The 15,659-nt window shown below is 40.6% G+C and overlaps 1 protein-coding gene across 2 annotated transcripts in view; it reads left to right on the forward strand.

Annotated features, from left to right (window-relative positions):
* NGF (nerve growth factor) overlaps positions 1–15,305 on the forward strand; it is a 34,926-nt gene extending 19,621 nt beyond the window's left edge. Inside the window, exons 2-3 of one of the 2 annotated variants that reach the window (XM_050911480.1) lie at positions 10,980–11,120; positions 14,426–15,305. In XM_050911480.1, coding sequence (XP_050767437.1) covers positions 14,438–15,157 — 720 coding nt within the window. In that variant the 5' untranslated portion in view covers positions 10,980–11,120; positions 14,426–14,437 and the 3' untranslated portion in view covers positions 15,158–15,305. The remainder of the gene's footprint in view (positions 1–10,979; positions 11,121–14,425) is intronic. The other variant, XM_050911481.1, reaches the window with a different exon arrangement.
* Positions 15,306–15,659: the final 354 nt, after the last annotated feature.

Consider the following 15,659-nt stretch of genomic DNA (forward strand, 5'->3'; position numbering starts at 1 on the left):
TTTTATACATTCAACTTGGAGCATGTTGATTTAGAGAAAAATATTAACATTTTAAGTTAACTAAAAGTATTATTCCCATACTTTATGCGGACTTTTAACAAAATGAGTTAAATGTAGTTACAATAAGGTAGGCACAGAATGAATGTGACTGCCGTGGGGTCGGTATCCATTTTCAATGGCAATGAAAATAAGGAAGTCAATTTCTAAAGCTCTCATTTTAGTTTTCTTGTCACGATTTCCATATTGTTATGTGAAGAAATCATTAAGAGCGGGAATTCAGTCAGTAAGAAGGTAATTGAATTCCGTAGGTCTTAAGGTAAAACAGATTTAGAAATAGGAAAGAATATTCTACAAGTTTAAAAAAAAGGGGGGAGGGGAGAGGGGGCAAGGGAGAAAAGAAACATAGCTTCTGCTTGGCAAGAATCCTGTGTTATTCTTCAGGTTCTTCACTTGCTACAGAAGTAACTTCTACTGATAGACCATAAGCTAGTGGCGAGGCCCATTTGATTAAGTGCTTGTAAAATGACTTGACATTTTTGGATGGAAAATCCTACATATGCAAAGTAATATTCTGTTTCAGTATTGACTATTTCTCCACTATTTCAGAAATCTCTGAATGAACACAAGAGCATCTCCATTTCGTAACATAGGAGTTTTATTTTGCAATCCTTTGTCTATATCCTTAAGGGTTTTTTTAAATGGAAAAAAATCCAACATGTCATTTCGAACTGCTCCAGCTACAAAATTTTTTATCAAGTGCAGCCAGATCCTCAGCTTCAGTAGAACACACATTTTAAAGTTCTCTCTACTCTAGCCTTCTTTGCTGCATCCTTCCTGTATTCTGACTTGCCAAGTATAGACATACTTCAGCTTCCCTTTTGTATTTTCAGAATTCCTGCCCCATTAAAATATTGTTGAGGCTTTTAAAATAGTTATAAAAGCACTGGAGGATTTGTAGAAGATAAAATTCCTTTTTGGTGTAAAGAATGCATAGAACAGGAAAGCCTGAAACACACAGGCATCAAGTATTAAAAGTCATGAGGATCTTGGCCATAATTTCTGGATGCTCTTTGTACTTACATAGTGTTCTTTTCCAAATTCAAGATCTAGAGAAACATTACAGATGATGGAGTCTATCTTTGGGAATCTGATCATGACATACCAGCTCATTTTTATTTTCTACCTCATTTTTGGAGTCACCACATTTTATGCATCACACTACAATACATGTCCAATTGCTAAAAATCTCATTTGTTTCAAATTTCTTTGTAAAGTGGTAGAAAAGTGAAAAAGGATAACAAAAATGAAACTTATGAGCTTGAATAAAAATTAAATGCTAGCATTGCTGTTAGGATTCAGCTGGTTCTTATTAATCGGATTTGAACAAGAATCAGGATTTATATTCCCTTCTGAATAGCTGGAATAAGATCACTAGTTGGAAAAGTTTACTGGCCCTTAAAGATATTGTATTTTTCTGCCTTAACTACTTTTGGCTGTAAGATGGGATAGTAACATTGTAATCTGATGGCCTTCAGACTTTCTTTTCCCAGATGAATTCCCATTTGATTTTGGTAGCTTCATAAAGTCTGAAATTCCAGTTCTTTCATTTCTGGTCAGTTCGTATTGGAAACCTCAGCCCCAAATATGGCAAGCTAGACACCTGGCAGAACCAGCTCAAGATCCATTTGGGAAAGGTGTAGGGGAGAGAAGGACAGGCCACGCACCCACCCTCATGCAGTTCTTTTGGACTTGCGGTTTTAAGCAGCAACTAGGGAACAACTCCTCTTCTTGTGTTTGGACAGGAACTGTAGGTGAGCAGCAATCTTTCATGCTGGCTGGTAGGTGGGTAGGATGGAGGCATCTGTTTCCATAGACATCAAAGGCATCCAACTTTATATGGGTGGGATGGATTTATCCCATTTATGCTGCAGTAGTTTTCCTGTCAGTTAGTGCCTGAGATCTTTAGTCACTCCTTTGTGCCAATGAATTAGGATTTATGAAACCCTGGAGTCCTATAAAATATATATACAGTTTGAAGTCTATATTGAAAGTTCCAAAGTAATCATCACATGTGAATCATTAATTTTAGGATTTGCTTTATAGGGGATAATATAGGGATGATATACAACTGTAGTATACTCAGATAACTTATTGCTAGCCAGCATTTTTATTTCTAGCTCACTTTTCCTCTTTTTGGGCTTCTCTGCAGAGGCACTAGCAATTGAAATATTTATGTACTGGTTCAGGAGGACAGAAGCAATAAAATTAGGCTCCTGCAAATAGGCCTATTCCCATTACTTATGCCCCAATAAGCATAAAATAAACCCTAAGAAGAAGTGTTTTCCAAAGCCTTATTGGTTTCTGATTTGGTGAATCCCCATCCTGCAGGTCAAGACTCATAGTGCTATTTTCCCTTGAGTACCCAAAATGGACAGATGCATCATGGGCTATCGAGCATTCTTGTTACTACCCTTGCCTAGACTAAACTTGAGTCAGAAATCTAGAGGTAGGTATTTGTTGCACATCCTGTAATGACGATGATCATGGTGACACGATGCATGCTCATTGCTGCAGGGCAGCATTTTTCTCAGTCTACTGCTCTCCCTAGAAATACTCAAAGGAACATTTCAGTACTGGAGGCACTTGGAACAAAAGGAAGTGTATGAGACACAGGTAGCTTCCAACTGGCTCTTCAGCATACATAAAGCTCTTATTTACAGGATGAGTCACTGTAGATATAACAGAAGAATGAAATCTTGAGTCCATTAGACATTCCCATTTTCTTGCTCATCAGCTAAGATCAAGGGAAAGCTGAAATGCAGTGCCTCTGACACTGCTCTTAGTCATAATGGCTTAAGGATTCACTTCAAGGCCTCTCATGTCTCAGAAATTTTTTCCCTGAATTGCTACTGCTAAATTTTAATTCATATACCTGTTCAAATGTTTCAGTGAGGAAGAAGGACTTGGGGGTATTAAAGGATGAAAAACTGACTATGAGCCAGCAATGTGCACTCACAGCCCAGAAAGCCAACCGCATCCTGGGCTGCATCAAAAGCAGCATGGCCAGCAGGTCGAGGGAGGTGATTCTCCCCCTCTACTCCGCTCTCGTGAGACCTCACCTGGAGTACTGCGTCCAGCTCTGGGGCCCGCAGCATAAGAAGGACATGGACCTGTTGGAGCGAGTCCAGAGGAGGGCCACGAAGATGATCAGAGGGCTGGAGCACCTCCTCTGTGAGGACAGGCTGAGAGAGTTGGGGTTGTTCAGCCTGGAGAAGAGAAGGCTCCGGGGAGACCTTATAGCAGCCTTCCAGTACCTAAAGGGGCCTACAGGAAAGATGGGGAGGGACTTTTTACAAGGGCATGTAGTGACAGGACAAGGGGTAATGGCTTTAAACTGAGAGAGGGTAGATTGGGATTAGATCTAAGGAAGAAATTCTTCACTATGAGGGTGAGGAGGCACTGGCACAGGTTGCCCAGAGAAGCTGTGGATGCCCCATCCCTGGCAGTGTTCAAGGCCAGGCTGGATGGGGCTTTGAGCAACCTGGTCTAGTGGAAGGTGTCCCTGCCCATGGCAGGGGGGTTGGAACTGGGTGATCTTTAAGGTCCCTTCCAACCCAAACCATTCTATGATGCTATGTGCCAGTAGACACCTTCTCTTTAACAGCAACTTCAGCAGCAACTGCCTCTCATTTCTCTTACTGCCAGAAGCAGCGAGACAAAACTAATACACTACTTGTTGCTTATTTTGGTGACTTCCATGATACCATTTGCTGCATAGACAGCCAAGCATATCATCCATCATTGCAAATAATACCAGAAAACAAGCGGCAGTTTACTGGCTGCAAACCGTCTGCTACCAGTAGCCCTAGCACAGCACACATGCTCCATATTGTGTCATCGGAAAGAACTGCACAAACTTCACTGCTGGCTAAAACCCTATATAGTATGAACTACTTCTTTTGTCGTTATTGAATAAAGTAATCACTTCTCATCTCTGAAATGGAGAAGTCTAATCAAATACTTTGGGGACTCTATTGGCTCATTCAGTACTCTGAAAACTATTATTTCCTGGTATCATGATGTTGGTTTTCTCCTATTTCCTGTAATCTGAATTACAAAATTGGTAAATCAGATGTGTGTTCTCACAAACCTCATCCCTTGTTCTTCCACACCTTCTGCATGAACTGCATGAGACTTGAGAGTAACTAGGTTATTTGCACTAGGCAGCTCACTTCTGAAATATGCTTCATTTCATAAATTGAAGATATATCAGCGTTTCTGTACTCACAAAGACAAAAAGATTCAAATATCCTTTCTGTTTATTTTTTGCACATCCCTAAAATATGCCAACAACTTCAAGAATGACAGAAAACAACATTCCAAATTGTGTCATGCTTTAGATAACATTCTATGCCTATGTTTATTTTTATTTAGAAAATAATTTACCTGCTGTATTTGACTGAGCTAAACTGAGCATTAATTTATCTTTTCTCTTACTAGCGTAGGAGCTACTTTAATGGAATGTGGTGAATGTGCAATTAGAAGGCTGTACTGTCTTCTCTATTAAAATAAGCCAGTAAAAATATTCTATATTACAGACAAACATGCTTCATTTTTACTAACATTTACAGACAGTAATACCACACTGATAGCCCAATTCAATTGTAGTGCTTCACTTTACCTAGTCAGGCATTACTAGAAGCAGCAGGATACCCAAGAACCTCAAGACCTACAAGACAGACAGGTTTTATATATTACCGTTGGTTTCTGTGCTCTAACAGCCTAATCAGTATTCTGTGTGCAGCAAATAGTAAGTATCTAGGATAAAAACTGAGACACAATTAAAGCTTTACTGGTGCATTATGGACGACAAACAACAAAAAGGCTTGCCAAAGCATTTTGGAAAATTTTGTTCCTTCAATCCAAGCAGCAGCACACTTCATGCAAGCTGAGGATGCTCCCACCTGTTTAGTACTATGACAGTAATTATGTGAGGTGTCAGAGGTGTCCTGGTATAAAATCAAGGCTTGGTCTTAGTTTTCACTTCATTCTGCTAGAACCGTAACACAGCAGTATGGATTTAATTACTGATTGCTCCACCAGCTTTTTATTTATTTTCCTGGTCTTCCAAGTCTCATGTCATGAGATTTCATAAAGCAATACAATCATCATATTTACAGAACTGTATAATGCTAAGAAAAAAACCTCAGAGGAAAAAAAAATACAGCACTCTTCAAGGAAAGCAAGAATACGTTCCAACCAGACATGATGGATACACAGTTTTAACACACGGAGTGTATATTAACCTCTAACAAACTAATAATGAAGAACTTCTTCCTGCCCACCCCATCCCCACTCACATTTAGCAAAAGCATGTGGCAATAAACACTCAGACCACACTGTCAACAAAAGCTAATTGGAAAATGAATTGGGCTGAAAACTGAAGAGTTTTCAGCAGTGAATGCACATCCTCAGCCCTTAAGAGTTCACTGTAGAAAACTCTTCTGTGTTTCTGAGTAGAAAGTAATCATTTATAAAAAACCCACATTTTTTAACCTGTAAAGTTTGGTGGCTGGATCTAAGTCATGTGCAACTTAAAAAAAAAATGTAGAAGTTTTACCTGTTTAAGTGAGGTGTGATTGAAAATGATCACTCCCATTTGTCTCAAGAGAATGTGTATTAAATTCTGCCGGACTGAATCCCTTTTTTTAACTTACAGTATTTGGGGGACTCAGCCAATATACCAACACTAGGAAGGGACAAATCATCTTTGTACAACTGTAAGAGACACTGTAAGGTAGGGATTTGCCCTAAAGGAGAAGACTGTGATTTGATAGTAGGAGTCCCTCATTGTATTAGTACAATATTTGTAAACTAAACCTTAGGGGTTATCAGTATTAAAGTGCTGGCTGACTGTCAGCTGGCCTAGCAGGGAAGCTTTACGTACACTTGTGGCTAAAACTTCTATTGTTCTTGGTCACGACAAAAACATTTTGCTTCACCTCACAATGATTGTTCTAGAGGTACCACGCTGTATAAAAGAACAGCATCACTGTTGATCCTGCAAAAAAACCTGGATGACTGGTTTCTGAGTACTGTTTCTAGTTGAAACAAGGCAGTACAGTGAGATTACAATTTCTGCTGGAAACTGAATTACTAGAATTCATGTTCCTTTAAGACTTAAATATATCTTAACTGCACTACAATGGCAGCAAAGAAGAAAGCAGCTGTTTCTCTTCGTTCTACAGGTATGAGAAAAAAGAAAACTGTTCTTAATCTCAAGGATGATTCTTCTCAGAGTGATCTGAATGCCCTGGGACTGATGGATACTGGGAAGTTCTTATAAGCCCCAGAGCAAATTTCCCTACTGGAATGCTGTCGTTGTTCATGATATCATGGTCAAATGTAACCAGAAATAAGAAACATTGTAAGACTATGAACTTTCTGAAATGTAATTATATGTTTTAAGTAAATTTCAAGTAGCAGGTTTTCATCTGTCTCCCCCAGCCTTTCCTGCTGAGTCAATGAAAGAGCAAAATCAATCCACTTTAAACACAAATGTAAAAATACCCCTGAAATGTAGCAAAACATGGTGTTGATATTTTGCCAGGTACCATCAAGTATATATAATATTATTCTGTGAAAACAGCTGATTTTAGAAGAACACAACTGGAATGGACCCTCCTGGGCTGGTTAGGTCCAGTCACTTCTGTTTAAAATATACCCCTAGAAAAGCTATTTAAAACATTAGGATTGTGACAGATGTGCAAAAGAAGTATTTCTGATTTGTTCTGACAGAGCTGAATACCTGAGGGAGGAGTTTATGTTGGTTAAACATCACCACTACTGGTCTGCTGGAGTTGTGCTAAATCAAGCTTCCATTTTCTCTCCTTGAGAAAGTTTAAAATAAAACATTAACATTCTTGAAGTGAGAAGCTGCACTGTTCAGAGTCCTGGGGAGAAAGAGTGGGTGATGTCCTGGAGTCCAATCTTCCATGCTGTATTTCCGGTTATCCAAGTGGTAGTCATGAAACGGAACTACTTCAACATAGCACACCATTTTTTCTCCCCACTGTAATGATACTTTATCAATGCTTCCAGGTTTAAAAGAACTATATTTCTGTATTCTAGCAAAAACAGAGCTGCCAAAATTCAACGGCAGTTTTCACAGAGAAGTGTCAAATATATAAATTGCTCTTGGAATTCCAAAACTCTCACATATATCTTTACCTGCTTTATAACCCAGTTGCTAACTGTCCAAGTGCTGCAATCTGAATTGAAATTGATCTGCACTGGAATCAAGAGTTACAAGTTTGGGGGGGTTACATGGAACAGAGATCTATACAGAGATTTGGCAACAATTTTAAGCCCTGCTATTCTTATTGGAAGCAGTTAATTTAGTAAGTTTACTAAATTTTCAGTTCTAAATAAGTTTCCAGGCAACATACCCTTTTCGTCCATTCTTCCTCAGATTCTGTGGGATAACTGTTTAAAAAAATGGGAATTCCCTATATATATACTTGTTTTGTTTGACACTTGTTTCAGTTACAGGTGCTTGCAAGCAAAGAGTTTTTCAAGACACAGAACCACTTACTTTTTGATGTGATCCATTTCTCCACTCTTATATTAAGCCCCTTGTAACATTGCTTTTAGACTGTTCAGCTTTTACTACTGACATCTCTATTGCATGATTGCCAAATAAGCAAAGAAAGAGGGAGACTGATCATCTGTATTTCAACTATTACCTTTTTCGGAGAGCCTTTAGATCAGTTGGTAAATACTGTATTTGTTTTACTGTAAACCCCTATGAAGCATTCATGTGCAAACAGCATTTATTTTATATTTATAATGTGCCACTACTCCTACTATATGTGCTGAGACTGAGAAATAAGAATGAAGTGGGGGTTTTTTACCCCCCAGGTCTGTAATCCTGAATGCATGTAAATTCTGAAGAAATACTTAACTTCGGTAGGATATTTTATTAATCTCTAGGAATGGTAGGTAGAGAGGAATAGTATATAGATGCTGTCTTCAGCATCATTTGAATAACACTGCATCATTTACTGGATTTTGCCACAACCGGGAATCCGGGAAGAAGACAGTAAAAGAACTTAAAAAAAAGCCCTGCTGAAAATAAACTCTTGTGGTTAAAAACCAGCCAGTTGGAACCGAAGCAGTGTTTTCTTAGAGTGGCAAAACAGTCGGAAAAGTTGTTTGATTATTTTTGGCAGTGGCCAGCATATTACAGCTCTATCATTACTGTTACTAAACTGTCAAGAGTCCACTGAAAGGGTTATTACTTTACTAGTACATTCTTGCAAAAATATAGCATACTCAGTCTGGCAGCATGAAGCTTTGGATTTTAGAACTTGGTTTGACCTGACACCTTCGTATCACTGTAACTAGCTTAACTCCTAAATACTCCAACCACACAGGTACAGCAGAACATGAGCCATGATCTACAGACAGCAGCAAATCCAAAGAGTGGCCAAATCATTGCAGAAGTGTTGCACAATGTGATACAATGAGCACTTAAATTGACTCCTGTGCCCCTGCACTGCTTGAAAACGGGCTTGGAAGATTTCAGTTAGATTTTTAAAAATTAAGTAGCTTGTATTTGGATCTTGGTAAGAGCCAAACCCAGTGGCTACAGTTACTGGCAGCCAGCTCTCCTGTGGACAGAAATTGTGCAGGTGTAAAATGAATCCAGTTCATGCTTTGGCATTAGCAGCATGTTCTCCTTAGCAAATGCACTTGAATCTCCACACTGAATCCAGCAGGATCTTTTGCAGTACAGGAGTACCTTATACAACCCTTATTTACCTTATTAAATGGAACAGATAAGCTATCTAAATATTTAAGATTAATAAAATACTATTTCCATCACTTTCAATGGCACTCATGAATTTACAATCAGAAATGTACTCTGCTGAGAAGGTGTCAGCATGCTGGATTTAACTGGGGAAGAAAATAATGGTTTTCCTTTGATTTGGGGTCTTTATGACCATTCACAGTGTAGGAATTAAGACTGGAGTTATTTCTGCCTTTAGAGTAGCCAGAGGACAAGCATTTAAGTATGTGTCTCCAAGTTTTGTATCTTCAGTATCAGCCACGATCAGATAATTCTCTGCCAACAAATGGCAATCTGTGATTCTCCTTCTGATTATCTACTGAATTGACCAAGAGATTTCCCTGCTGTTGTAGCTGTTGCTTTCAGCCCATTGCTTTCCTCTTCTTCACTAGGCTTCAGCAGCTACCCTTATCTTCTGGCCAATCTCTCCTAAATCTGGGAGCAGGTCTACAGTTTATGTTGCCTCAATGAAAAGAGTATCCCAGCCAAACAGCTTATTTGGACCCACTTTGAATCACATACCAAAAAAACCCCAAAGTTTAAGGCCTTTGTCCTGTGAAAGGTCTTCAGATTCTCTCCTAAGCCAGGAAGACTCAAGTATGTCTCTGGCCCTCACCTGATTCCTGCCTGAATACTAGTGAAAAAAGGAAGCCTGCCTAGAACAGAAAGAGGATAACTCATTGTCTTTTCACCTCACCAGCGCTAGTTTGCCAAAGGTCTTGATTAAGAGATTCCAACAGGTAAGGACACACTTGGTTCACCCCCTAAAATGTCATCCCAAGTTTGTCTCCGAGTTTCATTTCGTACAGCATACTGATTTTCTGTTTTTTTCCTAAAATTGCAGACATCCAGCACTGAGGCTGACCAATTTGCTAGCTTTTAGCACACAGTGTCTTTTTGCTCTGGCAGTATAAGAGCCTTAGAATTTTTTTCTTTTTTCTTTTTCCATGTGTGAATGAAAGATCTCAGGCATCATCTCGTCACTGAAACAGACCCTGAGCAGTCTCTTATGAAACTGCTCAAGTGGAACTCATGTTCCAAAACATCAGCAGAGTCTAGTCACTGTCGCTGGACAACCTGTGAGATGTTACCACTCCAGTCTGCTGAGCTGGACACTTTTTTTTTTCCTCCACTCACTTTCACTAAATGTGGTGCTACTACAAAAACAGCCCAGCCAACTTTGCAACTGCGTTTCTTCACACTTAGCTCAAACAGCGATGTGGGGATGGGGGAGGCTAGAACTATCCTGTAGGTAGCTGGTATTTCATGTGGAATATTACAATCACTGACAATGTTACCATATGTGTTGACAAAAACTCAAAGGAGAAACAAAAGTTACTTTCCACTGGCTGTTCAGAATGTATGCCAGTATACATGTTGGCAACCCTTCTTCAGGGTCTCTAAAGGACTTCCAGCGTTTGGGGCATCATAAGAAGAGAAAGCATGGGGCACAAACTGCGTAACTAAGATGTGTGCATAGCAGATTTGTGGATAGGGCATAGATAGGTTCATGTCCTGCAGGTACCACAAACATCCCTGGGTTTGAGTGTTTGAGTATTGACAATAGGAGTGCACCATTTTGAAGTACTGTGACAGAAAAAGGATACGGGGCTGGTCATAGTGCTGTTTAGAGCAATCTGGACAACCAGGCAGAGTAGCTGCTGAGTTTTACATCAGCTGCATTTGCTGGCACGCAACTTGCAGTGCCTTTACTTGTAACCAGACTTGCTTCCCAGACAAAGATGATGGGGAGTCTGAGCTCTCATTTGTGTATCACTACTGTGCAAACTGAGCTCAGATAGTGACATCAGCAGGTAGTGCTTCACTATGCTCCATCACTCCTCTTTTTGGTGAGCCTGGAAGATGCCCGAGAGGGATCAGGAGCAGTGGCTTATTAAGCACGGTCTGGTAAAGGTGCTGAATAAAGGTAGCTCTGTCTTAGAAATACGCTGCTCTTCAAAGTTGAGAACTGCACTTTAGACAACCTCTACACTGTAACAGTGAAAAAGGCACAGATCAGAGAGCCAAGCAAGTGGATTTGTCCCCGTACTCCTGCTATCAAGTGGGGAATGGTACTGAAAACACTTATTTGCTGGCTAATTATTGAAACAAATACTTCTACTTCTAGTGGAACGCAGAATAAGCAACTCCCAGACTCAGCTACGCAGTCAAACTGGCCCGATGGCATGCTGCAGCCAACCCCAGCTCAGCGTCTGGATGAAATAAAGACCTTGCTGGGGGAGCAGTTTTTTGTGCAGTATACTCAGAGGTAAGAACAACACACACACTCTTCTCAAAGCAGACGGAAATAATCTATTACCAGTATCACACAGTAGCCAGAACAGCTATACTAGAAGAATTGTTTAAAAGACACTTGACCAACATACAAGTGGGGAAGAGTTGTCATCTTGAACTTAAAAAATCATTGGTCTGTCTTCTAAAGAATGAAGACGAGGGCAGTTTGCATTTAATACTCTTATTTTTGGAAAAGCTTAGTGCTTTGACTAATTAAACAAGTTGCTTCACTGTTACCCGCTAGCTAGCTATTGTCTGGCTAAAATGGGAGCTTCCACTTATTCTGTCTCCAGACATCATATCTTTTGTGGGGAATGTTTACTTATGATGAGAGATGGTTCACTTAGAAGACACAGTTCTCATTAAACATCTTCTGTTTTAGTACAGTTTTTGTATTTTTGGCATCGAAATTCCTGTGATAACCTTTGTGGCCAATGTTACAGACAGACACCCATGTACTACCAGCACTAGAATTGGCAGCTGTGCATCTCCCTGGAAGTTCAGGTGGCTGCACTTGGCATGTACTGTGAACACTTCTAGAAAGCACCATGAAAGGGTCTAGTAACTAAGTATGTGACAAAGTTTAGAAATAACCCCCCAAAATAGCCTGCAAAATATCTGTATGTGTCTGCAAAAAAGTCCACAATCCTCACAGTCTAAGGTACACCTATTCTTTAAATGTTAAATTTTTTTTGCTTGTGTTGTCATCGTCTAGTCCACTTTTTTAATCTGTCAGTTTCTATTCTCCACTAATTTAATAACTGATTAAAAGATTCAATTTTGAATCTTCAGGAAAACTACCAGGTATCCCAAATACATTTTGTCTGTGTTTGGGCCACACCCCCCACAGAATGCTTTGCCACAAGGAGAGAAAATACAAGGCAAGTTTAAAAAAAAAAAAAGGCAAGCAGGTGAGATCTTTTTAATTTTGTGTTAATGGCCTTAAAGCAATAATCTTAGCATATGCAACATAAGAAACTCAGAGAAGGGAGATAAATATAGCTGCATTTTACAGCAGTGAATCTTGTACAGTACAAAGCCAGAAACAGCTCTTTGCTGACACTGCAACGTCTCTTTCCTATAGAAGGAAATAATAAAAAAAGGGTTTATGCATAAATACAATAGGTTGAGGCTGCTATTGGCATGTCTAAATTGTGCTTGGATTTTGTTCTGCAAACCTTTTCCATCAACATTTCTGTCGGGAAAGCTAACTCTTTAGAGATGTAATGAACCATCTGATTTTAATTTGGTTGTAGAACAAGGGGTTACTCTCTGAATCGTGCACAGCCAAGCTATTGAGCTACACCCAGCTCTATTTCCTTATACAGATGATGACGACTGCTGAAGCATGAGCAGCATGTGGGAAAGCAGCAACCCTCAGCCTTGTTTAAAGCAAATTAAAGTAGCTTTGGAACAGTAAGGATTTTCTCTGTGAGAGAGATTTGACTCTCCTCATCATCATTTTGTCCCCAATTCTTCCAGCCCAACTGTGGCACATACAACTGCTAATGTGGCTTTTGGCCTTTCTCTTCTCTTCTCCCCTTGATGCAGGGACTGTAGCATCTTCACCTTCTTCAGTCACTACCTTCACTTGGCATTTCCTGCTGATTTCTTAAATGCTTGCCCAGCCCTGCACAAATACTGCTGTTTATTTCATTTCAGCTCTTGCCTGAGATAAGATTATCCACACAAGATCCTATGGGACATCTTAGGGTTCTGCATTTTCTACAAGATTGTGCTCTAGCAAAGCTAAAGCCCTGGTTCAGTGCTTTAGTGCTGCTTGGGATTCTAGTCTGAGAAAGCTGAACAGAAGGAGAGAGGGGGAACTTCAACAGTAATTGACCCACACCCAGAAAAAAACATTGAGACTTGCTGGGAAATCACAGTGGAACTGCGGAGCCTGATTCCTCTTTTACAAAACCCTGTTTGTCCAGCCTATGTGCGGCTGCCTGCCTGCTGGCCGGACACAGTGTAATTCAGGGCCAGCTGAGACATGTCAGGCAAAACAAGGCAAAGAGACAGGGGAGGAGCCTCGCTTGGTAGGTTTTTTCTGTTTATACCCTGTCTCTGCTTATTAAGTCTTCACAGAGGAAATACAATGTCTGCCCTTAACTGCGATTTCAGATCATTTTTTAATGTCTCTTATTCCCATGATGCCTGCTGCTGATTCGTTAACCCAACATGTGGCTGAATTAGTCAACACATGGTAGTTACCTAACAAGGTATTACTGCTGCTGGTCTTCGAGCACAAAATTCTTCTTAGCAAAGTTTTAGACATTTGTCTTACACTTTTCCACACCCAAACAGATGTGCATATTCTCCAGATCAAAGGAAGACTAGCACTGGCACCGGATCTGCCATGCAGTGACATTTGTGGAGCTTCTTGCACGTGGCACTGAAAAAAGGAAGATGTTTCCCTGTACATAATTCCCAGTACTATGGCCACAACGGTTTTAGCTATGCTATACCTAAGATGCCAACCCAGAAGTAGCCTGTCATCCATGGTGCTCCTATGTAATACCCGTATTTGTCCTAATAGGCAGCTTGAACATGGAAAAAATCCCATCTGCCCTTGTGATGTGTGATGCCCGAGCTCTTCTGGGAAGGAGCCTGGGCTTTATCTGCCCAAAATCAGCAATGTGGTACGTCCCGAAAGGGCAGATGGGATAGATGGAGGCTGCTGGAGGCTGCTGAGCCAGCCAGAGTGGTGGGGCCTGTCCACACGGCAGGTAAGCGTGGCTGTTGAGTGTGTGATAATGGCACGATTCACTGAGGCTCCCCCTCTTCCACAAGTACTGGCTTGGTGGTCCCCATTCTAGCCCCAAGGACACCTCTGCAGACAAATTAACTGAATGGACAGCTATTTTAGCCAAGGGACTGCTTCTGCTCTCACTGATCTGCAGGGCATTTGCAGCCAAGAGGCCAGCCCTGGCCAAAAAGGTTGCTGCAAAAATCACTAGAGATTTCACTCCCGGCAACATGCTGTCGCCATATGGTCTCCACATTAATAACAACAAACAAGTGCTTCATAAACAGTGTTCTAATAACAAATACCAGAGGAATTAATAACAATCTAGCTATTATTTTCTAATGTTCTCGCTTTATTAACAACATTTATGCTGTCTGAATGAGCTCTTCCAGAAGAACAACATCTGGCACCCACATGAATACCTGACGAAATCTGTATGATCCTGGGTATCTTATGCATTTATTGTCAGCAACAGCATCCATTTGTGCCAGCATGCCTTACAGTAACATTACGTTTTTGTTTTGTTCTAGGTGCATAGCGTAATGTCCATGCTGTACTACACTCTGATTATAGCTTTTTTGATCGGCACACAGGCAGCTCCAAAGTCAGAGGACAATGCTCCACTGGAGTATCCTGCAGAACACTCCCTGCTCAATACCCACCGGAGTAACAGACACCACATTCCCAAGGCAGCTCCACAGACATCCCACAGCCACTCTACTTGGACGATAGGTAGAAGAGAAGCTATAAATATCACCATGGACCCAAAATTTTTTAAGAAGAGGCGTTTCCGGTCTCCTCGGGTGCTGTTCAGCACACAGCCCCCCCCAGTGTCAGGGCAAGGACAGAATATGGGATTTCTCAGCAGTGCAGGTTCTCTCAACAGGACTGCCAGGACCAAGAGGACCGCGCATCCCGTATTACATCGCGGAGAGTTCTCAGTGTGTGACAGCGTCAGCATGTGGGTTGGGGACAAAACCACAGCCACTGACATTAAAGGCAAAGAGGTGACAGTGTTGGGAGAGGTCAACATTAACAACAACATTTTTAAGCAGTACTTTTTTGAGACCAAGTGCAGGGACCCTAAGCCAGTCTCCAGTGGGTGCCGAGGGATTGATGCAAAGCACTGGAACTCTTACTGCACCACAACACACACCTTTGTCAAAGCGCTGACAATGGAGGGCAAGCAAGCAGCCTGGCGATTTATTCGAATTGACACAGCCTGTGTGTGTGTGCTCAGCAGGAAGTCAGGGAGACCCTGAGATGGATCTAAACCCCATGACAACATCCTCCTGCCCCCCTACCTCAGTCTGTAAATTATTTTAAGTTATAAAGGACTGCATGGTATATTTATAGTTTATACAGTACAGAAAGAACCTCATTATTTATTAAACTCTTTTGGAAACCTTTTGTGTTTTGCAATTTATTTACTGGCAGAACCCTTCAAAAGATGTTCACCTTAGTCTCATTCAGCCCTACAACTCTGAAATGTTCACAGGGCCATTGAACAACCTTTGCTCACCATTCTACAAAAAGAAAACATTTTCCACACCGTTTCACACATATTCCTCTCTTCCACAACAAAAGAATTTTCCTCACAAAACCTCCCAGTTTACTGTGAAAATCTTCTAGGTTTATTTTAAATTGAAATGTTTTCTCCAACTACCAAGAGACTGAAAAAGACCTTTCAAAACTTGCTTCCAGTTTTACTAATTATCCATAAAGATGTTAATCTTATATAATTAATCATCTTAGTGAACTCCT

Source organism: Gymnogyps californianus, chromosome 27 (genome assembly GCF_018139145.2).
Source record: "Gymnogyps californianus isolate 813 chromosome 27, ASM1813914v2, whole genome shotgun sequence".
NCBI classification, from domain to species: Eukaryota; Metazoa; Chordata; class Aves; order Accipitriformes; family Cathartidae; genus Gymnogyps; species Gymnogyps californianus.